Source organism: Protopterus annectens, chromosome 4.part0 (genome assembly GCF_019279795.1).
Source record: "Protopterus annectens isolate FY-2018-M chromosome 4.part0, PAN1.0, whole genome shotgun sequence".
In the NCBI taxonomy this organism is placed as follows: Eukaryota; Metazoa; Chordata; order Ceratodontiformes; family Protopteridae; genus Protopterus; species Protopterus annectens.
The window spans coordinates 876,281,582-876,306,835 of record NC_056733.1 but is presented as its reverse complement, the minus strand read 5'-3'; the positions used below and the strand labels follow the sequence as shown (position 1 = coordinate 876,306,835).

At 41.6% G+C, this 25,254-nt stretch overlaps 1 protein-coding gene across 2 annotated transcripts in view; it reads left to right on the top strand.

The window, feature by feature from the left end:
* Positions 1-25,254, top strand: part of LOC122799642 (glutathione hydrolase 5 proenzyme-like) — a 739,199-nt gene that overhangs the window by 691,680 nt on the left and 22,265 nt on the right. For both annotated transcript variants that reach the window (XM_044068836.1, XM_044068835.1), the window contains exon 11: positions 5,876-5,977. In XM_044068836.1, coding sequence (XP_043924771.1) covers positions 5,876-5,977 — 102 coding nt within the window. The remainder of the gene's footprint in view (positions 1-5,875; positions 5,978-25,254) is intronic.

The following is a 25,254-nucleotide window of genomic DNA, read 5'->3' as shown; positions in this document are numbered from 1 at the left end:
CATCAAGTATGTCTAGTTACAGCTTGAATTAAGCACGCTAAATGTAAGGAAATGACTCTATATGAACAAGAAATGCAAAATGCTGATTTTTTTTAAGCTGATAGTTTTGCTCACATACAATTTTTTTTTCCTTAGCTCTAGATAATTTCTGCCTCGCCTACCAACAATTAGGAATGTGACACCCAAATAAATGACTGCCTGTAGACATTAGTGGTTTAATAAAGTAGCCGTTTTTGTAATCATTTCCTTGATGGGCAAGTGGAGTTTTAGTGATCTTTCCATCATAGGGCTTTGGACATGTACAGGTGGTTATCAGGCCTGATTTCAGGATGATTTTTGAATAGGTTAGGTGACAAGTAGTCTTTGGTGTAGTTTCCATTAAGAAGACCGTTATGTTGATGGTTAAAAGTGTAGATGCATATTTTCACTTCTTTAAATGTGTGGGAGTGTTTAATTTGTGTTTGTGGTGTATAGTTTTGTTTGTAATATATTAGCCTTGAGTTTGGTGTGGCAAAAGGTTTGCCACATTTAGTTTACCACTAGGAACTTGCAGGTAAAGACTGTAAAACTTTGAGGGTGGTCTACTGTGACCAAATGTAGATGTAGACAGGAGTATATAGGTGTAGTCTGGGGCAAGCTGGCTGGGGAATGGGGGGTGGGTGGTGGGAGAAGCAGGCCATGCCTCCTGTATAAGCAGGAATGAATCAGTGTGCAGATGCACAGTGCAGCAGGCCACGCCTCCTGTATAAGTAGGAGTGAATCAGTGTGCAGATGCACAGTGCAGCAGGCCATACCTCCTGTATAAGCAGGAGTGAATCGGTGTGCAGATGCACAGTGCAGCAGGCCACGACACCTGTATAAGCAGGAGTGAATCAGTGTGCAGATGTACAGTGCAGCAGGCCACACCTCCTGTATAAGTAGGAGTGACTCAGTGTGCAGATGCACAGTGCAACAACAGCCAGAGCAATTAATATGTTGCACAACAGACATATTCAGTTAAAATTTAAATAAATAAACAAAATAAATCCCAAGATAATCAACAGCCTGTTGCAGACTATTAATGCAATATTTATACCCGTCTGTGTTTGTTTTAAAAGTTGATTCCAACACCTCTAATCTGCCTAGCATCACTGCCATCAAAATCGAGAGTTCATGTTAGGGCAGTGGTCTTGGCATGTTATGTGCCTTACACTAGTGAACTAAGAAAGTATTTTTAGTTTTTTTTTGGGGGGGGGGGTTCAGGCACCTAGGCATTGAGACATTTCCCTGTGGTACATTGGGGTGGGGACACGTGATTGAAGTGGCATTCAGCTAAAGAGAAATATGGCTATTGCAGATTCCCTGAGGGCATACCCACAACCTGAATAACCAAATGCAGTGGCATGCCAGCAGCTTCAGTAGCCAAATGCACTGCCATGCCCACAACCTCAATAACCAAATGCAGTGCCATGCCCACAACCTGAATAACCAAATGTAGTGCCATGCCCATAACCTCAATAACCAAATGCAGTGCCATGCCCACAACCTGAATAACCAAATGTAGTGCCATACCCATAACCTCAATAACCAAATGCAGTGCCGTGCCCACAACCTCAATAACCAGATGCAGTGCCATGCCCACAACCTCAGTAACCAAATGCATTGCCATGCCCACAACCTCAGTAAACAAATGCATTGCCATGCCCACAACCTCAGTAGCCAAATGCACAGGGTAGAACAATGTCCATGCCCCCCAAGGCAACATGAGACAGCAGGCAGTATGGCAGGCATCAGCAGCAGGCTGACCAGTGGGCAGTAAATGTATGGCACAGTGGGTAGTGTCTTTATAATTGGTGTATGTGGACCACTGCCCCCTTCACTGTGTCTAGGGAACATTTTCTAAAATGTACACTGGAGCATAAATGTGACTACAGTAGCATGTAGGATTTCCTCCATGCCATAGCACACTTCTACATGTTGTAGTTGCATAAGCATGCGCTGTACACTGAACACAACACTCGTTACTACTTCTGCCCCCATGCATTTGGTTATTAAAGCTGTACGGCATAAGATCATAGGAAGTTACTAGACTATGGGCCCTAAGGCCCTTATAAGCCTAGCCAAGAGTTTAGCCCATGCATAGACAAATCAGCACCCAATGTCCATGTCCAAAAGGGACACAGGTGGAATCCCAGGGATATATTTTCTGTTTCCCATCCAGTTATCCAGATTGTGCTTAAAAAGGAGTAAAGAGGTGCTCTACTTGACTTGGAGAGGGACTCTATTCCATAGATAGGGGTGTCTCTGGGACACAAATCTGTCCTGCCAGCAAGTCCTATTGATGTCACAGACCAGGTTGAGGCCGCATGTGTGGGTTACTCGAGTGGAGCTTGACTTGCGGATATGCAGCAGTCCCATCAAGGCGGGGTCCGAGATTGCCTTGTATGCCAGACAGAGGTCACCTCTGAAGAGTCTGTATGAAACAGAGTAGAGGCATAGGGCTTTTAGCCTATCTGTGTATAGTAGATTTTTGAAGCCCTGGATTCTCCTGGTGAGGAACCTCTTTGGTGTCTCCAGCTGCTGCATGTGCTTCACGAGGTACATGCCGAATGGGGTGTTGTACTCAGTAATCGCCCTTATAAAGGAAGAATGCAGGGATGTTATGACCTTCTTGTCCCTGGATGCGATACCGTTACTTATGAGGTGGGCCATGTAAAAAGTTTTCCATATAATGGAAGCAACATGGTGGTCAAAAGTCAGGTTGCTATCAGTCTGGGCGCCCAAATCCCTAACGACTGACTGCGTGCTTAGAATGTTGTTATTTATGTGATAATTTGTGGGGACATCTCTCTCCCCAAAGGGGATGATGATGCATTTTTTTATATTCAGCTTGAGGCCATGTTTGTGGCACCAGTCACTTGTTTGGATGAGACCTTCTCGGAGGATGTCCACGTCACTAGGGGAAATGATCACAGTTCCCAACTTGCAGTCATCTGCAAACTTGGTCAACCATAGCCCGCTGGTTTTGGCCTGTACCTCCGAAAAGTATATCCCAAATAACAGAGACCCCAAGACCAAACCCTGGGGAACATCACTCGATATGGGTCTAGGTTTGAGGTGGCTTCCCCTAGTTTGACTAGGTGGGTTCTATCAGTGATCCAGTTGGCTACCCATCTGGTAACATACAGATCGATGCCTAGTTGAGAGATTTTATCTGTTATGCCCGAGTGGGGAATAGTGTCAAAGGCTTTAGGCAGGCGGTGTGCACTATCTTCCCTTCATCCATGGCTTTGGTGACTGTATCAAAAAAGTCAACCAAATTTAACAGACATGACATCCCCTTGATGAAGCCAAACTGTGTGGGATCGAGCATTTGGAGGTTGCCAATGTCCTTGTTAATGAGGTCCATGATAATCTGTTCCATGGCCTTGCAGATCAGGCTAGTTAGGCTGATGGGTCTATAAGTTCCCGGATCAGTGGTCGCTCCACCTTTATGTAAAGGGATGACAGTGGCTGTCCTCCACTCAGCTGGGTCAAAGCCAGTACTCAGGCTTTGGTTGAAGAGGATGCCTAATGGTGCTGCAAGTTCATGCCTGAGTTCATGTAGGATAAAGCCTGGTATGTCATCGGGTCACATTGAGGCTGTATTTTTTGCCTTTGAGAGAGCAGTGATGACCTGATCCCTAGATATAAGTGGAAGGGGGCAGGTACTGGGAATGTCCTGATTAACTGATGGGGGGACAGAGGGGTGAAATTTTCACTAAATCTGTCAGCCAGCAAGTTTGCTATATCTACGGCATTTGTATATGTGGTGTCCTTGACCATCAGTTCTGAACAGATCTTTGAGATTGCGGACATATGTGAAGAAGGTCTTATGATTGTCTCTAGTAGATGTGTCCAATTTGGACTATAAGTTTGCTTTGGAGGATTTCACAAGTGCTCTTATTTACTTGTTTAGACTAAGGAGAGATTGCTTCCAATTAGGCATCTTCTCCTTCTTGGTCCTGGTCAGCAATTATTTTCTTTTGTTATAGAGTTTATTTTTTGCAGATGTCCACCAGACAGGTTTACTCTTCCTTGCGGAGGATGATTTAGGCCTGTCAGGTATTCCTGATTCCATGCATCTATATAAATGTCCGTATAGTAATTTTGTATAGTTTTGGATACTGGTGCCAGTTCCTAGAGAAGGGGATGGGGCTGTAAAGCTGTTTGTACCATCCCTCAAGAGGCTGTAATCAGCTTTGGAGAAGTTTTTTTGCTTTCCCTAGCTAGAGGGGGGTCGGGGGAGATGGTGACTTCAAACATGACTGTTTTATGGTCAGATCTTACAAGGGAGGATGATGCTACAGGGATGCTGCAGTGGTTACTCATGTTGATTAATACCAAGTCTGACAAAATCAAGGAATCTCTGGGCATTTGTGTTCTGGCAAGAGTAGTTCTTCCAGTCTGTGTTTGGGTAGTTAAAGTCACCAAGGATCAGGATAAAGAGTTGAATCTTGATAGATTCAAAGAGGTCTAGATAGGCAGTCTGGGCATCTTGGGTGAGATTTGGGGGCCAGTAGTTAGCTATGGTTGGTATAGGGGTCTTATCAATAGTTAACTGCACTTGGACTGTCTCCTGTGCGTGATACCGTTTGACCAGCCTGGAGGTGTGCATGTATTTAATATATACTGAAACACCACCTCCTTTGGCTTTACTACCCACAGTTTGGGGTTTGAATGTATGATAGGATGAGCAACCAGGGAAGGCTGGAGTGCTCTCCATAACTTTGAACCAGGTTTCTGTGACCACACAGATGTCAGCATTTTCCAGGGTTAAGAATGCTTGCAATGAGTGCAGTTCCATGTTTAGACTTCTAGCGTTTAGCAGCATGACCTTTACCCACAGGAACTTCACAACAGGCCATATTTCTCCGCAGCTGAATATCACTTCAGCTATTTGTCCCCAGCCTAATGTTCCAGAGGGAAATTGCTCACTGCCTAGGCACCTGAGTCTGTTTTTTTTCTCTACATTTTTGTACTGTTTTCTGTTAGGTGTGTTTTTAATGCACTCTTCCTTTTGAGAGGTGTACTGTTGTACAATACATTTGTGTAGACATTCTCACTTACCTTGAGCCTTCAGTGTTGCTGTGCAAAGTAGTGTGGGGGTGCAGACACCCCCTTCCCAGTGCTAGAAGGATAGGGGATGATGAAATACCCCATAAACAATCTGGGGTAGACTTCACATGAATGATCATGTGTGATGGTGTCATCAGTACAACTTGGAGTACTACAGTCCTGCTTGTTTTGTGACAGTATTTAGCTGAGATGCTTCCAACTGCATTGAAATGGGGGGGGGGGGGTTACCATGGCATCAGTGCTAGCAAAAGGTGGTCACAGTTTTAGATCATCCACCTTTTACAGGCCTGGAACATAAGGTGTGGGACTGTTGAGCTCATCCAGTTCAGCTGCATGACCACACCTGCAGACAACCCTCATATCACCCCCCCAACACACACACACACACACACACACACACAATGACATGCCAAATGCACTGACATAATCATACACATAAATGCAAAGACCCACACACACTGCACACAGACACATATGTGCACACTGACGCACACACCTCTAGACATGCCTCATATACTGACACAGTCATACACACACACACCCAGATGTATACACATTTTGTGGTTGTATTTGTCATGTCTGTTGTGGATTGAAAAGCCAGCAGGACAGGGAGCACTTAGGCCTAACTTCTTGAAGTATTGCAAGCATTACTGACATAAAAAGAACATATTTTTACTCTGAAAGACAAAACATTGTTTTCCTGCCTGATTGTGTAGCTTAATAGAAATGTCATTATGCATGGAAGTGAAGATGTGTAACCACACTTGTCTTGTTTCAGGCCATCATGAATAAGCTGTGGTTTGGTTATAGTCTTAAAGAAGCCATTGCTTTACCAAGGTTCTACATTAGTCAAAAATTCGATGAACAGATTGATGCAGAGGTAAAATTTATTTTTGTTTTAGTTAACATGCATGTGTTAGTATTTTGAGAAATGAACCGAATATTAAGAAATGCTGTCTAAGTCACTGGTGTCTTGTATGTTGGTAATGCAGCACTGTAAATTGATTCTAGATTGTAGTTAACAAAAGTTGTAGTAACCAAACTCTGTTACTGGTTGTATCCTCCCCACTCATTACTCCAGTCTGTGGACTTGCAGCAAACAGCCCAAATATTGTTAAAAGTACAAGTAACCTATACCCTAGTAGTATAATGCCCCCCCCCGGGGGGGGGGTACACAAGAACCTTCCAAATCTCGGACTGGAAAGTCTAGGATTCATTACACTATGCAGAGGCATACACAAAAGCCCTGTATGACCATATGAATACCTGAATAAAAATGGCAGTATCAGACCGAAATAAATCGAAGTAAAACCAAAAAAACAAGCCACCCTGGTGGATCCCTAGTATATGAGCAGGTTATACAACAAAAGAAAGAAAATGTGTGTTGAGAAGTAAGAGGGGATTTGCACAACAGAGAAATAAGTCATTATTAGTCTAAACAAGCGAATCATGGTACTAGTGAAATTTCTGAAAGAAGACTTTGAGATAAAAATTGCCTCCAAAACTAAAGATAACCATAAGGTGTTTTTCAGTTATGTCTGCAGTCTTAAGGACAGCACCCAACAATGTGTGGTGTTAGTCATGGTTGGCAGCACTTATAGTCAATCGGAAGACATAGCAAATCTGCTGGCTGACAAATTAATCTCAAATTTCACCTCCATTTCTCACCCAAAAATACCCTCCACCACTACTCCACCTCCAATTATCACCAAACAACAGGTTCCACTGTGCTCTTTAAAGCTAAAAACACAGCTTTAATGGGGCCTGACAACATACCAAGTTGCCTGTTAAACGGCTTACATCAGGACTTATCAGGCCCATTAGGATCTCTCTTTAACCACAGCCCACGGACTGGCTTTGTCCCAGTAGAGGGGAGGGCAGCAACAGTCATCCCCTGAGTAAAGAGGCCCCAACATTACAGACCCAATAATCAATGACCTGATAAATAATGGGAAACCACCAAATACTGGACTCAACCCAATTCGGCTTTAAGGGCAGGTCATGCCTACTGAATCTGGTGAATTTCTTTAAGAATATCATTAAGGATAAGGATGAGGGTAAACAGTACACACCACCTACCCCGACCTGGGCAAGGCATTTGACACAATTCCCCACTCAGGTATTATAAATAAACTCACAAAACTGGGCATAAATCCCTATGTTACCAGATGGATAGCCAGTTGGCGCACAGACAGGGCACATGGTTAAAGTGGGTGAATCCAGATCCAGCAAGAGGCCAGTTACTAGTGGTGCAACACAGGGCTCAGTACTGGGACCACTCTTGTTTAGAATAAACTTCTCCAAAGTCAAGGCAAATGTGGAATTTCAATGAATGAGAAAGTTTGCCTACGACTCCAAGCTGGGGGCAATCACTGAATCCCCCAACAATGTAGATATCCTTCAGGAGATTCTAGATCAGACATGACTGTTGCCAGCACCATGGCCTAAAACTAAATGCAAAAAAATCCATTATCATACCCTTTGGGAAGTCCAATACCCCTGCAAATTACAATATCAATAGCACACCCCCTAGGGTGGACCCAGAGGTGAGATATTTAGGTACACAGATAGATAGTAGCCTGAACTTTGACCGCCATTTGCCCACAATGGTGAGGAAATCCTTCTATGTTGCACAACTTAAAAGTAAAGGTATGGCATCCAGATCCAAGGAAATTATAGTCCTGTTGTACTCAGCCCTCATTAGACCAATAATCAAGTACAGTGCAACATTTGGCATGTACTATATTGGGCACTTACAGCAGCTGGAGTGACCTCATTGGCTCCTCACAAAGAAAATACAGGGTGTAAACAACATGAGTTAAAAATACAGGGTGTAAACAACATGTGCTAAAAATACAGGGTGTAAACAACATGACCTAAAAATACAGGGTGTAAACAACATGATATAAAATGACAGGGTGTAAACAACATGAGCTAAAAATACAGGGTGTAAATAACATGACCTAAAAATACAGGGTGTAAACAACATGAGCTAAAAATACAGGGTGTAAACAACATGACCTAAAAATACAGGGTATAAACAACATGAGCTATGTGGATAGACTAAAAGCCCTGTCCCTTTTCTCTGCCTCCTACTGACTCTCAAGGGATGTGACCTTTGCTTGACCTAAAAGGCCCTCTCAAATTCAGCCCTGATGGAGCTGTTACACATCCACAATTTAAACAGCACAATGGTCAGCTGACCTAGTGATCTATATTTAGTCAGCATCTCAAACAAAACATGCTGGAAAGATAGATGTGTCTCTCAGAGATTGCCCCTTCTTTGGAACAGGCTTCCTATTGATAATAAGAAAGCCCTTCCCTGGCCCTCTTCAAACACAATTTGGATTAATGGATGGGAAATCATAAATTCACACCTGGGATAGTGCCTGTGTCTCTTATGCACATGGGCAGTCTGTACGTTACACATCCATGCCATCCTCTTGCCCCTAGGGGTCATATATTGGATAAAACTGAGTTATATTGGCTAGGTTTGTAAGGCCCTTAAGCTGTTATCCTAGTAATCTCCTACAAACCTATATAGTAAATTTCTTTGAAAAGTTACAGAAGCTGTGGACAGTGGTCACTCTGCCTGCTGCTTATCCTCCATGCTGGTGTTATTGAAAAGTTCGATAAACGCAATGTGAACCCTTTACATTCATCACTGTATAGCAGATTGGCTATTCAACAGATCCCAGCAGTGAAGGTTATTGCTGTTCTCTCTTACAGTAAACTTAAAACTAGAGCGTTGTCACAGGGATCAGTGCTGGGCCCTCTTCTGTTTAGCATTCATTTTGCAGACATCAAAGAAAGTATTCCTGAAGTGTGGTTGACCAAGTTTATTGATGACTGCAAGCTGGACACTGTTACGCACTCATTCGCTGCTTTTAAACTGCTCCAAAAAGGCAGAAATGTGCATGTACCAGGTGTACTGAAAATGGTCTCAAAACTAATTGCAAAGAAAGTGCAGCATAGTAGCATTCAGTAAAGAAGCTGTTCCCACCTCGTATGTTGTAAATGGTACTGCTCATCACAGATACATTCGTAAGAAACTGAGGTACTTATATGGACAACTCTCTCTCACTTGATCATCATGTTTCCACCATAGTCAGTTAAATCCTTTTGTCTGATCTAGCTAATTTCCCTGGTAATATCTTCAAGATTTAAGAAGTAATCATGCCACTGTACTCTTCCCTTATCAGACACATCATTAAATGCATTGCCCCCTTTAGTATATACAATTCCAAGTATATCGTTCAACTTGAAAGGCCCCAACAATTTTTAACAAAAAAATGTAAAGACCTTAAATACTTTGACTATCCTGATAGATTGCTACACCTCTTCTTTTACTCAATAGCCACTGGCTGCTCTGAGGTGACCTGTGCCTCATGTTTTGAGCCATGAATGACCCAATCCTGTTTGACCTCCTCTATCTTCTTAAAACCAGTGGATCTACAGATACTCGTACTAGGGACCTAAATTTATGCCAATAAGTAAGCAAGACTTGCTGGAGGGATAGGTTCCTAATGTAACGTATTCGTAGCCTATGGAATAAGTTATTACTACAGGTAAATCGAGTTCTTGTTTTGTCTGCAGTTCTTTGATTATTGGATAGGTAGACATACATTTACACCAAGATTATTATATATGGCCTTCCTTGATTTTGGGAGGTGGGCATTATTAAGTACTCATAAAGGGTAACAAGAAACCGTTAAAACAAACCACAAACGAAAACTAAAACTGGTTAAAACAGGCACAGCAGGAAACCATAAAAGCCGGCAAAAAAATGAATAAACAACCGTTAAGTTTGTCTAATTAAAGGTCCCTGTGCTCACTTGCCTTGTATTGTTCCAATATTCCTGTTACTACCAAGAAGGAAGGCAGTCTTAAAACCTGCATTATCTAGACAAGTAAAGAAAGACTAGCAGTAGCTAAAATGCGGAGCTACCAGGAGTTTATCTTTCCTTTTCACTGTTTAGATTTGCATTATTGTGCATGTGCTTGGAGTGCAAGAAGTCCTTAAAAATGACATTTTACACAGACCATGTAGACAAATTCGAGACAGATCAGACAGTATAAATCTCAGAACTGCAACAAACCATTTGATGTATTACAAAGAAAATGTCCAATGTAGCTGGTTAAATGAATGCCCATACTAGCATCAGCTCTAGCATGAACAAAACAAAATGTATGCTTGTGAATGTGGTACATGTATTGGGACCATAAGTAAAGTTTGTGGCTGGCTGCATGCAAATACCCACCCCCCAACACACACTAAGAAGGTTGTTAGCTGACTACAGGGGGAAAAAAAAGCTGGTACATTTTGTTAGCCATTGGATACTTGAACAGTACAGCTCCCAACCACTTGTCCTGTTGCATTGATCTAGGCACACACACACACACACACACACACACACACACACACACACACACACACACACACACACACACACACACACACAGACACAGACACAGACACACACACACACACACACACACATTTTCTGAGAATGGGGGCAGAAGTGGTGGGGGGAGTGTTCATACTGTGTCTAGGGATTATTAATGAATAAGCAATAGCAGGCGGATATGCCTAAACTGACTTTTCAGCAGGTGGCGGCAATACAGATGATTGTTGGGGTAAGGAACTCTCATGGCTTCCTGGGTAAGAGAGTTTGTCCTGCATAATTTGTCCTGCTGAGCATCTGCTGCTCTGTGTAAGGTAAACCTTTGATTCTTTGGCATTAACTGTTTTGTGATGTCCTTTCTGTTGCCTTAACTGCTTTAAATTTTACAATATTTGGTCATTATTCTGTTGCTTTATCTGCTTTAGGTCATATAGTATTTTGTGATTGTATTGAGATGAATATTGCTTGCATATGCAGTTTTGGTGTACTTTTTCTCGCGACTCTAGTTTTGTGAATATTTAAAGTCTATTTTCCCTGTCGCAAGGAGCTCCAGCACCTTATGATCATGGGTAGCTAAGCGTTTGAATTGTACTCATATCATTTCTTGTTTTTTAATGAAAGAAAACTGTAAATGTGAATATTTACCAATTAAGTTTCTTATTGCAAGGAGCAACAGGCACCTTAACTTCACATTTAGATGTATCTGTAGTATTTTCACTGTAATTTCTTGGTGTAGCACTAAAGTAAAAGGAAGAACTATTGCCTGAAAGTGTACCAATTGTTGTTGCCCTCAGTATCCTGGATTTCTGTTTTCCTGCTTTGTGAATTATAGCCTTGTGTATGTCTACACTGTGCTGTCGTTAACTACTGTTGTTCTGCATTACTGTATGCATAGGTGTAAACACTGCTGTGTTCTTAGCTAGCTATGTGTGTAAGACACTCATACAATGGAAATTAATGATAGGTATACTGTCTCTGCCTACCCATATTAATTTTTTTCTCTCTACCCATGGTATTTTTGTCTCTCGCTCTTTTCCTGACTTACTTGCTCACAACTAATCTCCCTCCTCTCTGTTTTTATAGCCCTAGTGGATTTTTCCCTGCGGTATTCTCCTGGCCACAGTACAGGCAGCACAGGTTTGAGGACCTTAACAGGTACCCTGCAACTTTAACTATCTGTCCGGAAGCCACCATTTTAAGCTTAAAATAATACCACTGAGGTATGTGTCCCTGTAAATAACTACTACATAAGCTAATCTTTTAATTAATGCTAGACTTTATAAGCACAACAAGAATATACAGTGGTTTTTTGCTAGTCACCACAAAAAGCAGATGCCAGCAGCTCCTATCCTTTCTCTTTGGTTACCCACTATCCTCATACTGTTTCTGTGTATATTCTCCTGTTCTGCAATTTACCCTTCCCTGAATTCATTTCTAGCATCACTCATAATTGCCTTTCCTAGTGCACCTGCCCTATTTTACTGTCTTCAGACTCTTACATATTAATTTTTTTATGTTTTGCCCTGCTGTTAGCTGCTAGTAATACATCTCTCTCCCCCTGCAAAACCCCTATCTATTGTAGCTTATTTTAACCATACAGCACTGGGTTTCCTTCACGTAAATCTACTTGTGTAGCTTGAGGCCATTGTCGTTTTGTAAGCTTACTTCTGCTCATATTTTATTTCTTTTTATTTTATTTCTGATGACTGTACCTTTAGAAACTTTATATCATTGTCTCTCAAGCTAGTTTTTCACTATCTTTTCTGATTATTTCTATGACTTCATCTTGACCAGGGTGCTAGCCCTGTTCCATTCGCCCTCGCTATGCTCGGGCTCACTTCACTCCCCTACCCTACCCCCATTTTCACCCACCTCATTACAGTTACCTTTATACCTAACTATCCCTCCTCTTCCTGTCCCACTAGCCACTACAATTCCACTTCCTGCCTATTGCCACAACCACCTTACTAATTTGTCAATCTTGCCAACACTTCATCTATACCACTGTCTCTGTACCTACTCTATCTGACCATATTTTATTCCAGCATGTATTATTTTCTAATATCTTCTACACTACTTCTTATTCTCTCTATCTCCACCTCTTACCACTCCAATCTCTCTGACCCACTCCTATGTTCACCAACTTCTCACTCATACAACATATATCCAACTATTTCATCTTTTACTATCTCCCCTAATCTCTTTACTACCTCTATCTCAAGTCTATATAAACTATCCATAATACAGGTTTTTAAACCTTTGCACAAAGCTAAGTCAAAACTATAAAAACTCCATCTAGTATCTACTACACACTCTCTCTACTCGCTTAAAACATACTTTGTTCTGGAGATACCCATCCCAACCCTGGCCCCTCTTCTCTTCCCAAAACTACCTCTGCACTGCCCCCATCTTACTCCTCTAACAGTCACCAACCTCAGTCACAACAATCATCTCCATCCAAATACTTAACTATTTACTCATTGAATATTTAGAGTCTAGCAAGTCACTGAGCTGCACTCATGGATAGCTCTCAATACCCCTCACATCCTCTCCCTATCTGAAACCTGGCTCAAGCCACACATCTCAAATAGTGAAATACTCCCACCAGGTTATAATATCTTCCGATCTGATAGACCTGTAAAAAAAGGTGGTGGCGTGGCCATCCTCTACTCAAACATTCTTAACTTCTCACCATTCTCTTCCCCAATTCCTGACTTCCTCCCAGCTGAAATCATCATCCTTAACTGCCATCTGAATCCCCACAAAAAACTTGCAACTGCCTCTATCTACCTTCGTCCTGGTAACAATTTGCCCATTCTTGAAAACATCCTATCCTGGTTCTCTCACAACATACCATACGAGACACTTATCCTTGGTGATGTCAACATTGATTGGTCCAAACTCACAACTGACTCCCCCCAACTCAATATCCACCTACACGGCTTCCATCAACTTATAACATCTCCCACTCGCTTCCATAAAAATTCCACTTCCAGCTCCATCATAGACTGGATCCTTACCAATTCCTCCCACCAATACCACAATCCCACCACCTTACCTGACTCCCTCAGTGATCATCTCCCTACCACCATCTTAAGACACTACTCCCATATTCCTAAACCCCACCTTATCAAAGACTGTCGAAAACTATCGACTTTCAATTTATCCCAGTTTAACTCCATTCTCCACAACATAGATTGGTCCATTCTAAAACACCTCTCCTAAACGATGCTGTAAGCACTTTCAATAGCATCTTCATGAATACTCTAAACTCCTTAGCTCCCTCTAGGAAGATCAGAGTAAAATCAAACCATGCTCCCTGACTCTCCAAAGAGACTAGGTCCCTTATGAAACAAAGAGATCATGCTTGGAAAACCTGGACTAAAACTAAACAACCACCTTTTCTACAAAAATGCAGGCAACTGAGGAACCTTGCAAAAAAACATACAACTAATGACAAAAAGTTATACTATAGCTCTGCTCAGCTTAACAACAAATCCAATCCTCGAAAATTTTGGTCAACTCTCAACAACATCCTCTATCCTGGAAAGCCCTCTAATCCCTCCCCATACCCTAACTCTTCCTCTCAGGAAACAGCTACCCTCCTGAATAAACACTTTATCTCTTCCATCCAAAATCTGGTAACCTCTAAGCCAAACTCTACTTCGACACCCACCTCTCCAAGTCCCACTAACACAACTTTGTTTTCTTTTGAGCCAGTTCCCATTACTTACATCAAATCTCTACTAATCAAGCTAAAACCTTGCTCTCCTTCCACTGACAATCTGTCTCCTACATTCCTCAAACTTGCTGCTGACTCAATTGCCTATCCTGTATTTATACTAATTAATCGATCTATTCTGGAATCATCTGTCCCCACCCTTTGGAAATCTTTCTTCACTATCACTCTTCATAAAGGTGGAAACTCCACTGACCCCTCAAACTACCGACCCATTGCCATTCTGTCCCCCCTCTCCAAGATATTAGAAAAATGTTTTCACTCACAGCTTCTCAATCACCTCCTCACACACCACTTACTTACCCCTACCCAACATGGATTTCGTCCTCACCACAGCACCACCACTGCCCTCCTCTCCTTCACTCATATCATTGCAGAGGCTCTAGACAACAATAAACTCATTTCCTGTCTCTTCCTAGATCTCTCCAAAGCCTTCGATACTGTCTCTCATCCTCTACTACTATCCAAACTCGCAAATCTCCACCTATCCCCCTCCGCACTTGCCTGGTTTAATAGTTACCTATCTGGCAGGGAACAATCTGTTAAATGGCTCTCATCCTCCTCACCTTTCCTTCCCATCTCCACTGGTGTTCCCCAAGTCTCCATCTTGGGACCCCTTTTGTTTAACATCTTCACCAATGATCTTTACACCTCATGCAAAGAATCCTCCCTTATTCAGTATGCTGATGACTCCACACTTATATCCATCTCAAATAACATTCCTCAACTGCACTCCCTGACCCAACAGGCCGTACTATCCACTGAACAATGGCTCTCTCACAGCCTATTGATTCTAAATCCCAAAAAGGCCAAACTCCTACTTTTCCTTCCCCATTCTCTTTCTCATCACAAAACCTCCTTTTTTATTACATCTTCTAACAATACAAATATCCAGCCTAACACCCACTCAAAACTCCTAGGGGTCATTATCGATGACGAACTCAAGTTCAACCTACACATACTCCAATGTATAAAAAAAACAAACCAGAAACTAGGTCTGCTATATCGGAACAAAAAATTCCTAATCCCTGAATCTAGACTTACCCTGGGCCTGGCACTCCTCCTCCCCTCCCTCTTGTACTCCACCCCAGTTCTTACTAATATCCAGGCCTCAACTCTAAACAAACTGCAACAGACTTACCATAAAATAGCCAGATTCATTACTAACTCCCCATACAACTCACACCAGTGCATTTCTTTAAACTCTCTTCAATGGCTTGAACTTCCCCAGTTTCTGCTATCTTATCAATTTCATATGCTACACTCTATTCTTTATAAACCCTTGTTCTGTCCATCTCTATCTTCCTTAATCTCCATCTACATCCCATCCCAGACCCTCCGTACTTCTAACCAACAATTACTTGATATCTACCACCCAAAAAGGTCAGTAGCCAAACTACTCTACAAACACTCCCTTGCCCATGCTTGGAACAAACTTCCCCTTGACCTACGTTCAATCTCCCACACCTCACACTTTAAAAATGAACTAAAAGCTTATTTTCTCAATTCCAGAACCTGCCCTTCCATGACCCTACCTAGTCTTCCTTCCCTTTATGTACCCTCAAAAGGACCATACTTAGTACCTCATTACACCTCTCTCTCCAATGTGTCTACTATGCATTTGCACAATTTTATACAAACAAAAAATGTTCATTGTTGACCTATTGAACTATATCAATGTAAAATTGTTACTTAGCTTCTTTTTAATGCAACTTTAACTTTATGCATGTATCCCAACATATGTAAATCATTTTGCTATAACTGCTGTTATATCAATATTGTTTAAAATTTTACTTGTTTTAAAATGTATTACTGGAGCTTTTCTCCTCAGGTCTCCACTGAAAATGGGCCACAAGCCCAGTTGGACAAACCCGGTTAACAAATGTCAATAAATAAATAAATAAATATAATCTGCAGCATTGCAGCACACCTTTGTTTTTTGTCAAATCAACGTTTATCACTTCTTCTGTCCTGCCCTCTCTAGTACTTCATCTTCTTTTTGTCTGCCCAAAAATGACAAGAAGTATTCATGTGATGCTCTTGCACATTGCATGGCCTCTCTGTGTGTTTGACATTTCCAGGTCACTCCATCAATTTCCCCACCTGCCTGCTTCTGTTTCCCATGTGCTTAATGCCTTTTCCTTCCTTCGACCTTGCAGTCCATCTTTTTTTCCTTTTCCTTTTTTTTTTCCTTCCTTGTGTACGCTGCTGCAGCTGTTTTCACCTCCCTACTAAACCAAACTTTTCTCTTCACATTTGCCTCCGCAGCCTCTTCAGTTTCCTTTTCTGTACCTGCCCAAAAACTGTCTGTTACATTTTGCAGCCTCTCAGCTCCTACGCTTTCCTGCCATTAACCAAGACCTTAGCCTATCATCTACTCTGTTTTCTATAGCCATCCCCTTGTATTCCCATATTGTGTTTTTAATAACCCAACATTGCTCTGTTTTAATGGCCTTTGTGAAGTACATTGCTGTGGGTCACTGTTCACTATTGGAACCCTAACTTGTAGATTCCTTCCCATATCCTTTCTGCAGGATTTTCCCTTCCTGAGTCGTAACAATTGTGTGCGGTTTTAACTCTCGTAATTCAATTATCTTTATTAGCCTGTTTTAACTGCCCACCTTGTATGGTGGAATGCCCCAATCTACCTCCGGTGTATAGCAAAGTCTCCAAATACAGCCTCTCTTTTCTTATCTGCCTGTCCCCTAATCCTGTCGATAACAAACTTGCTGACCCTATCATTTGTTTTAAGTGCTATATAGATGGTCTCACTATATCAACTCTACTCTTGCCCCCCGTAGCAACTTTATTGAAAGAAAACTTATGATGCCCACCCAACTTGCCTTCCTCAGGCAGCCTCTAACTTTTCCTGATTACACCAGCCTTGGCACCAACTAGTAATGTTTCCAGCTTGTCTATCTTCCCAGGGCGTCTGTCATTGTTGAGTACCACCCTGACCTCAGTACTTTAAATTCCCTCCTTTTCCTGGTAATACCTATGACTCTTTTCTATACCTTTCCTGATTGTTTACATCATCTGCCAGGATTTCTTTTCCCTACTTTCTGTGGAGTTCTCTCTTTTTACTGTTGCTTCTTGCCTTTTCGGCTTTCCTTGCTCAGTTTCTGTTGCCCCTATTCTCTGTACATAGTTCATCTCCCTCTCCATCATCCTGTATTTTCTCTCCCCTGGATTGCTTCCTTATTCCTCCCTGCTTTGTTCATATCCTCTCATAATGTGCTTCTCTGTCTTGGACCAGTACTGCTGTGGCACATCTCAGCCTCTAGGGAGTCCAAGCTGTAGATCTGAATACCTAATCATCCGCAGTCTTTCTCTGCCATCTGTGATAAGGTCAAAAAGCACTTTGGATGTCATGTTCCAGCTTGGAACACAATTATGCCATAATAGGAAGCATTGTGTAATGACTTGAGATCATTTGTTGTGCCCCCCCCCCCTTTTCAATATTTTACTGTCCTAAAAAAAATCATACCTCAGCATGTATCCTAATATAGCATTATTTTCCTAATTTCAGTCTTCATTGTTTGAGTCAAGCCTGTTCCACTGACTTTTCACCAGCTAGATTAGATATGGTGAAAGAAAAAGTAAAAAGTGCTGTGTTGGTCTACTAACAGAAAACACAAACATACTGAAAAACAGATGTGGTGTAATACCTTTTATTTGACCAACATAGGTTTTGTTCGAGTAACTGCAAAATCTATGTTGGTCCAATAAAAGGTATTGCATCATGTCTGTTCCTCCATCATTGTGTTTTTAGCTATGCTGAGCACTTCTGCTCAGTGAGGTCTGCAATTACAAACCCAGGCCACAAGGGGGAGACCAACACCACAACACAATTCTGAACGCTAAACTGAAACCTTCAGTTTTCAAAGTCATCACAGCTAGTGCTTTTGAAACTGAAACAACTTCTCCTTACTGCTCTTTTGCAATTATCTTCCTTATGTGTTTCAAGACATTCCATGCATTAATAGCTGAGAACAGATTAAAAAAAAACACAGAAAAGAATGAACACCTCATTGACTGGTAGCTTTACATGATGATTTTGTTATACATTAGGCAGGGCAGATGTTTAGTCTTAAATGATTTAAAAAGAAAGGAAGTAAAATATAATAATTTTCTACAACTTTGGCCTTTCCTGACATGTTGTTTATTGAAAATGATTCTTTGCTGCATATCTCTCCAATGTACCTCATTATGAGGAATGGTCTTAAAAGGTTCATGTTCCTCAACGTTCCACATTGAAAGGGTCTGTCACACATTCAGTGTTAGCAGTTTTTAACTGATATCCATGGCAAATTGAACTGTATCCTATTCATTTATTAAAATAACTATTCTATTAGTAAGAATATCACATTTTAACCATTCTATGAACTTACAAGTTGAAGTTGTTAGTAAGCTGTCAATAAGTGTTCCACATTTAGGAGATGTAAGGTTGAGAGCTATGCTTTGCTGCATAAATTAATTGTTTATAGGAGGTGACACAGACATTTCAAAAAAAAAAAAGAGAGAGAGAAATAAATGCTTCTACAGCATTCTCTTCAAAGAAACCCACTAAAGGGCTGTCCATCTTGTGCTGACCAGTTGATAAGTCATAGTCGTAGAAATTAGTTTAATTAGTTTCCATTCTAGTCTTGTGAAGACTATACCATAGGTTCAAATGTTAGTATTTCTGAGGAGGAGCTTGCAAGATCTAATAAATCATCTTTAGAAGCTTTCAACTCAGATTGTACTTTGGAAGCTCTTTATGGCAGGTGGGTTGACTGTTTTCTCTCACAGCCCTTTCAGTGATGAACATCAGTTAATTATTAAAAGAAAAAAAAATCACAGCCTGTCCTTTTCCTTGGAAGTCTCCTGGATTTGGTAATGAAAATATAAAGGAAATAATTTTGAAAAAGACGAGTTTCACGAGGAGTTTTCACTTCATGAGGTGCTGAGGTCCTGACTTTGCAATACTGGCAGAGCATTTTAATGAGGGGAGGTTCGGAGTTTCACATACACCTAACAAAGCTCTTCTAAATGACACATCCTTGTCTGCACCTCCACCTTTGCAGATTCCAGTCTGCCCCTCCTTTGTAAAGGATCCCTTCTCTCAAGCAAAATATGGGTAAAAGTGGGATGGAGAGTAGGCTTGTTCTCTAGTGCAAGATTTCTAAATATGTAGGGTTCAGATGGGTCAGGGAAAAGTGTTATAATAAGGATTCTGCACTTAAACTTTCTCCCCAAACCATATCAATCAATTCTAAATTCTACTCAGAGTCATTTTCTGCTGTTCCTGGTGCAATGGGCTATAGAAAGATAGCATTCTTCCTACAGAAAGAAAATCTCTTAGTCCAGATTATTCCTTGTTCCAAGGATAGGGCATGATTCAAGGCCTGTTTTGGACATATCCTATCCAAATAAGCATCAACAATTGAAATATTTAAAACAGTAGGCCCAAAACCTTTCTCGGAGATGCTTACTGATGTACTGATTTACAGATCTCCATTATAATGTCTAAAGTTTCAGGTAGGTTATTAGCATTTCTCTTTGCTCTCCTTTGGTATAGCCAATGTTCCCGGCATATTTTCAGATACCAGATTCTTGAAACAGCAGCACTGCGCTATCATGCCAGTCAGATTTATCACTTATTAGAAGATTACCTCATGCTTAGAGAATGTTTTGAATTACATTGTCCTAAAGAAACCAGAAGCTGAACCCTAGCACTACCAGTCGATGATACGTCAGGTTGTGCAGGCTTCATTTAAAAAACTTTTTCAGGTTACTATTCCAGATGTTGTTCAGGAAGGAATTCACATGACACAGGAACAGATTCAAGATATGGTTGTAGTCTTCCTGTTTGTTCAAGAAAAGTATCTACCTTGTCCATCGCAAATGACGACAGAGGTATTATCCATCAAAACATTCAAAAAAATTATCTCTACCTAGCTTTACTTTGGATATCTATCAAAACATTCTGCAATTTACCTGTACTTAGCTTTGCTTGAATTTCCATCAAAGTATTCAAAAATTTACCTGTACCTAGTTTTGCTTTGGATTTTCATCAAAGTATTAAAAAATTTACCTGTACATAGCTTTGCTTTGCTTATCTATCAAACCGTTCAAAAATTTACCTTTACCTAGCTTTGGTTTGGATAGTCCTATACATTACTATGAAAATGTATTACATATACAGGCAAACTTATTTAATTTCATAGGTTAGTACTAAGCCAACTGCCCTTGCGAGCCATTTTAAGCCTAGCCAATTATCCCTTGTGAGACTCAAACCCTGCACCTTGTGTTTGTAAGACAAACTCCTTAACCATTAGGCCAACCTCTCTTACTATCTCTGTGGACAAGCATGGGTCTGTGGCAGATATGGTCTTGTCTTTGAAGATTCACAATGCAATTGATAGGAACCAGAACCTTTAAGATGACGTAAGTCAAAAATGTAATTTGGACTGTGACTGCCAGTGACTCCTAGATTTTTCTGTTGAATTTTACAAATAAATGGGAGGTTCCTTAAGTCAGTCCGCTCGCCCCCATGATCAGTTCTTAGGAGAGAAAGATGACATTCCAGAAGAGGGCTGTTGCGTAAGAGCTTCCCCATTCCCTTTGATTCAGACTTTTAGGAAAGTCAGAGTAAGAAAAACGAGAGTTGTGGCTTCTGCCAAAACAGAAGTGTTCAGACTAAACAAATTTGAACAGCATGTTTCACAAAGAAATGAGAAAGGTTAATAACATATGTGTGTGTGTGTGTGTGTGTGTGTGTGTTTGTGTGTGTGGGTATGTGTGTGTGTGTGTGTGTGTGTGTGTGTGTGTGTGTGTGTGTGTGTGTGTGTGTGTGTGCACATGCAAAAATAAGAATTTTCCTTTTGCCCACATAAAGATTACACTGAACAAGATTACATTAAGTAACAAGGGCTGTGTGGGTACTTAGCGCCTGAATAAAGCACTTTTTGACATATGCCCATTTGCGATCTTCTCAGTGTTTTTTTTTTTCCTTGGGAGAATTGAGAAACACCTGTTTGATTGGAAAAGCTCTCTCTTGAGCAATACCACCATGTAATCTCTTTTGTGCTGAATTCTTGCCTTTCCTTAAACTTTACTCTTCTCCAAAACAACATTCAGCATGTATTGTTCCTACGATTTCCATTCATATCTATGTAATTTTCTCCTCCTCCATTCTACAGATCTCTCTTCCAGTTCTTTAATCTCTTTTATAATATTTCATGCTTCAATAATCTCTTTTATAATATTTCATGCTTCAAATACAGTCTGTTTAGACTGATTTTCATTTTCTAGTAATCCTTCCTTTAGCATACAAAAGAATTAAACTTAGTAAAGCCTTCCTGTGTCTAGGCAGTTCAGATCCTGCGTCAAAAGAATCATTTCCTTAGTTGCACTCGCTTGCTCACCCAGTATCCCTGACAGAGTACTCGGAATGGAGTTTTTAAAGTCTGCCATCTAATTACACTAGCAAAACATGTTCCCAGTTACCTCTTTCTTCCGCATCACACCGCCAACTTTTGCCATCTACCTGAAGAAAAATTCCTGGGAGCCTGCTTGGGGTATAAAAGTAACTATGCAAACACATCTTAAAGTAAATATTCTTAAGCCTTCAGCAGTTCCACCTGTAGTGGACTCCGATATGGATTTATGAAATGCTATTTCCATAGCCCCAGATGTTTTTTGCAGTTCACTGTTGCAATACTGATTTTAGGATGCCTGCCTGTAAAAGCCGGATGAATGGGCCAATTTCTGGAATTCTTCAGCACCCCCTTTCCCTCCTACACTAACAACAATATGTTGGGGATATAAAGAGGCATTCACTGGCACCATCAGATCTTTCTTGATGCAGATTTTGCACATTTTTCTATAGATGTCAGAATAACTGTCTTGGGTGCAGGAACAAGTACAACACAGTTGCACCCTTTTTGCCTGGGTATGGAGCAAGTCATATCCCATTGTCCTTGGTGTGCTTAGGAGTTTATATTATTGAAGAAGATGTGTATCTGGTCCTGGTGTACCATGGCAATCAATGATTCTTCTGTTACAGAAGAGAAGTGCCCCAAGGAAAAGAAATGTCAGGCAGCTGACATTACCTCAGAGTCTGACAGCACCCCTAGGCACAAAGGTGCCAGCGTTGGTTGAGTGCCCAAAGCAGAAGAAATGTCCCCTTTTGTCTTCTGAAGCCTCTGAAGCGAGCCCTCAGGAGGCCACCATGCCTTTGGTAGCCCACACGTCCCTCACAAATCCTAATCTCTGTGCCTCATGCAAGCTTCAAGATCTGACACCAACCTTTTCATTAGTGAATAGAAAGGTGCCATCCACATGGTGTTTGTACAAGGGGAAGTTAAAGGATGCCTCCATGCCGAGACCTCCAGGGCTGACTATAAAATGAAACACTGACCCAAGACACCGAAGCAGCCATGTTCATTAGTCAACTTGCTTCACTTCTCTTCCCCCATACAGTCTCCCTCACAGGATTTTTTCAAGGGTGCACTTGACTTTATGGATGTTCTGAAATCCAGGCAGCCAACCTCTGTTAAAAGAAAAAGGGATCCTTCACCCCAGACAGACTAGAATACCTCAGATTCAGAGGTGGAAAAGTTTGCCTATGTTAACCAGATATATCCAGCCTCTTACTGCAGTCTGGCACTGGCCATACACAATGCACAGTTTCTCCATCTGAGGATAGCCTCTGGCCACTTCTCAAGTTCTAGAAGTCCTGGATAATGAATTTCACAGTGCTTATTTGAAGACTGACCCAAAGCTACCTGCTCCGAGGAAGCCAGACTACATTTATATAGTCCATGACTCCCACTACCACCTTTACAAGAACCCAGTTGCTGAACCAGGTTGGGGGGGTCTATGCATTCTAGCAAGGGATCTAATGTGTCTGCATCTAGGAATTATCTTACTAATGACAAGGAGAGTAGGACACTCAACCAGTTTAGGAAGAAGACTACACTTTAGCTGTCCTAGTTAATAGGGCCCACAACTGCCAGTCTCACTTATTAAAGTTGCAGGAGTTTCTCTTCGACCAGATGCTGCAGAAGACAGAAGAGATGTAAGATAAGGACCTGAAGAGGACGATGCTTGACTTATGCAGACTCAGTTCTGTAGTTACAAGGCACTCCATGAAATGTGGCTATGCTGTAGCTGATTCATCCTGCCGAGCAGCTGTTATGAGGTCAGTGATTAAGAGACCTGCACTGATGTGGACTCAGCCCCTTCCAGAGCATAAGCTGATGGACTATCTGGGCCATCGGAATGAAGAGTGGCAGCTGTCGCATGTAAAGCTTGGTGGTCTATAATCAGGGGCATGCAGAGGGGAAGAAATGAACACACACACAAAACATTATTAAACTGATTCCTTATCTTGTAATTTGAAGTATCTGGCATGGAAGACAGACTCTTTTTGTAGTGCCGTACAGCATTTCCAAGCCACTGTCACAAGTTTTCCAAATCTTAACATTATCTGATTTGCCAAAAGGACAGGATTTTATCTGCATATGTAGCATTACATTTAAAAAAGTGGTTTTGTAGATGATAGCACAGTGTTTTAGATTCAGTAAGTGGCTCTACATGGTGTGCACAGCTATGCACCATTGCACAAACAAGGTAAACACTTGTGGTATGCTAATTACAACAAAAAACAGCTGAATTGTATGCTAATCAATCAATCCAAGATGGGGGTGCTATTGAACAAGCTATAAAGCAACCATGTAGACTCCATGCTGGTTTTCCCTGCAAATTCTAAAACGTACTGAAATACACCCACGGAAATGAGTCTACACAGACATAATGTTAGGGGCTGCTGTTGCTTTAATTCATGTGCATGTGCAACAGGCTAAATCTGTGCTGCTGCCAATAGACTTAGGCTGAGGAGAAGAGTTTTCAGGCCCCATCTGACATCACAGTCTGCATGATGTGGAAATTGTAGAGCGCTACAGGGTGGATAGAGACACAGTACAGGAACTCTGCAACCTCTGTCATCCTCAAGTCAGAGCCAGGGGCCAACCGAGGGGAGCCCATCCCACTGCAGACAAAGGTATATGCAGCACTTAGAATCATAGCTACTGGTACCTTTCAGAGACCAATAGAGGGCATGCTAGGTGTGTCACAGACATCAGCATCCAGGATCCTCCATCATTTCCTGAATGCTATGCTCCAACATGCCAGTGACCACATATATTTCCCCCGTACTACTGAGGATAAGGCCAGAAATATGCAGGAGTTCTACCATATGGTACACTACACTGAAGTATGGGTGCCATGGATTGCACACATATAGTAATTAAGGCACCACTTTGGGAACAGGGTAGGCTCTACATAAAAAGAAAGGGCTTCCACTCTATTAACTGCCAAGTCATGTGCAATGCCAAGGGAATCATCTTGAATGGGTGTATTGGTAACCCTGGTCATTACCATGACTTGTATATCTGGCACACCTCCCAACTGTATCATATGTTCACTAGGGCGGATATCCCACAGGGTCATTTACTGGGGGATGCAGGTTCTGCACTGGAACCGTGGCTGATGACACCCACCAGAAATGCACACACACCTGCTGAAGAACACCATAATGAGACACACGTTCAAACCAGAAATATCATAGAGCATGCGTTTGGGCTGCTGAAGACGTTCTGGTGCTAGATACATCTGGTGGAGCCCTGCAGTACAATCCACAGATATGTACTGAAATATTCACAGTATGTGCCGTGCTACAGAACATCATCCTGAGAAAACAACTGCAGGATCAACAAGGAGAAGGGGCACACATCCCATCACCAATGCCAAAGTCACCATAGCCACATACAGGTGAGGAGTCAGAGTGGGAACCAGCATCTGCTGTGGGTGTAGGCAGACATAGGCATGTTCAATATGCTCTCACATTGGCTAAGAAAGAAAGCATAGCACACTCACTCACCACCTAAGTGCCTAAAACCTTCCCCCTGCGCACATACATATGCTAACATTGATGCCAGGCAGCTCTCACAACCTTTACCTCCCATA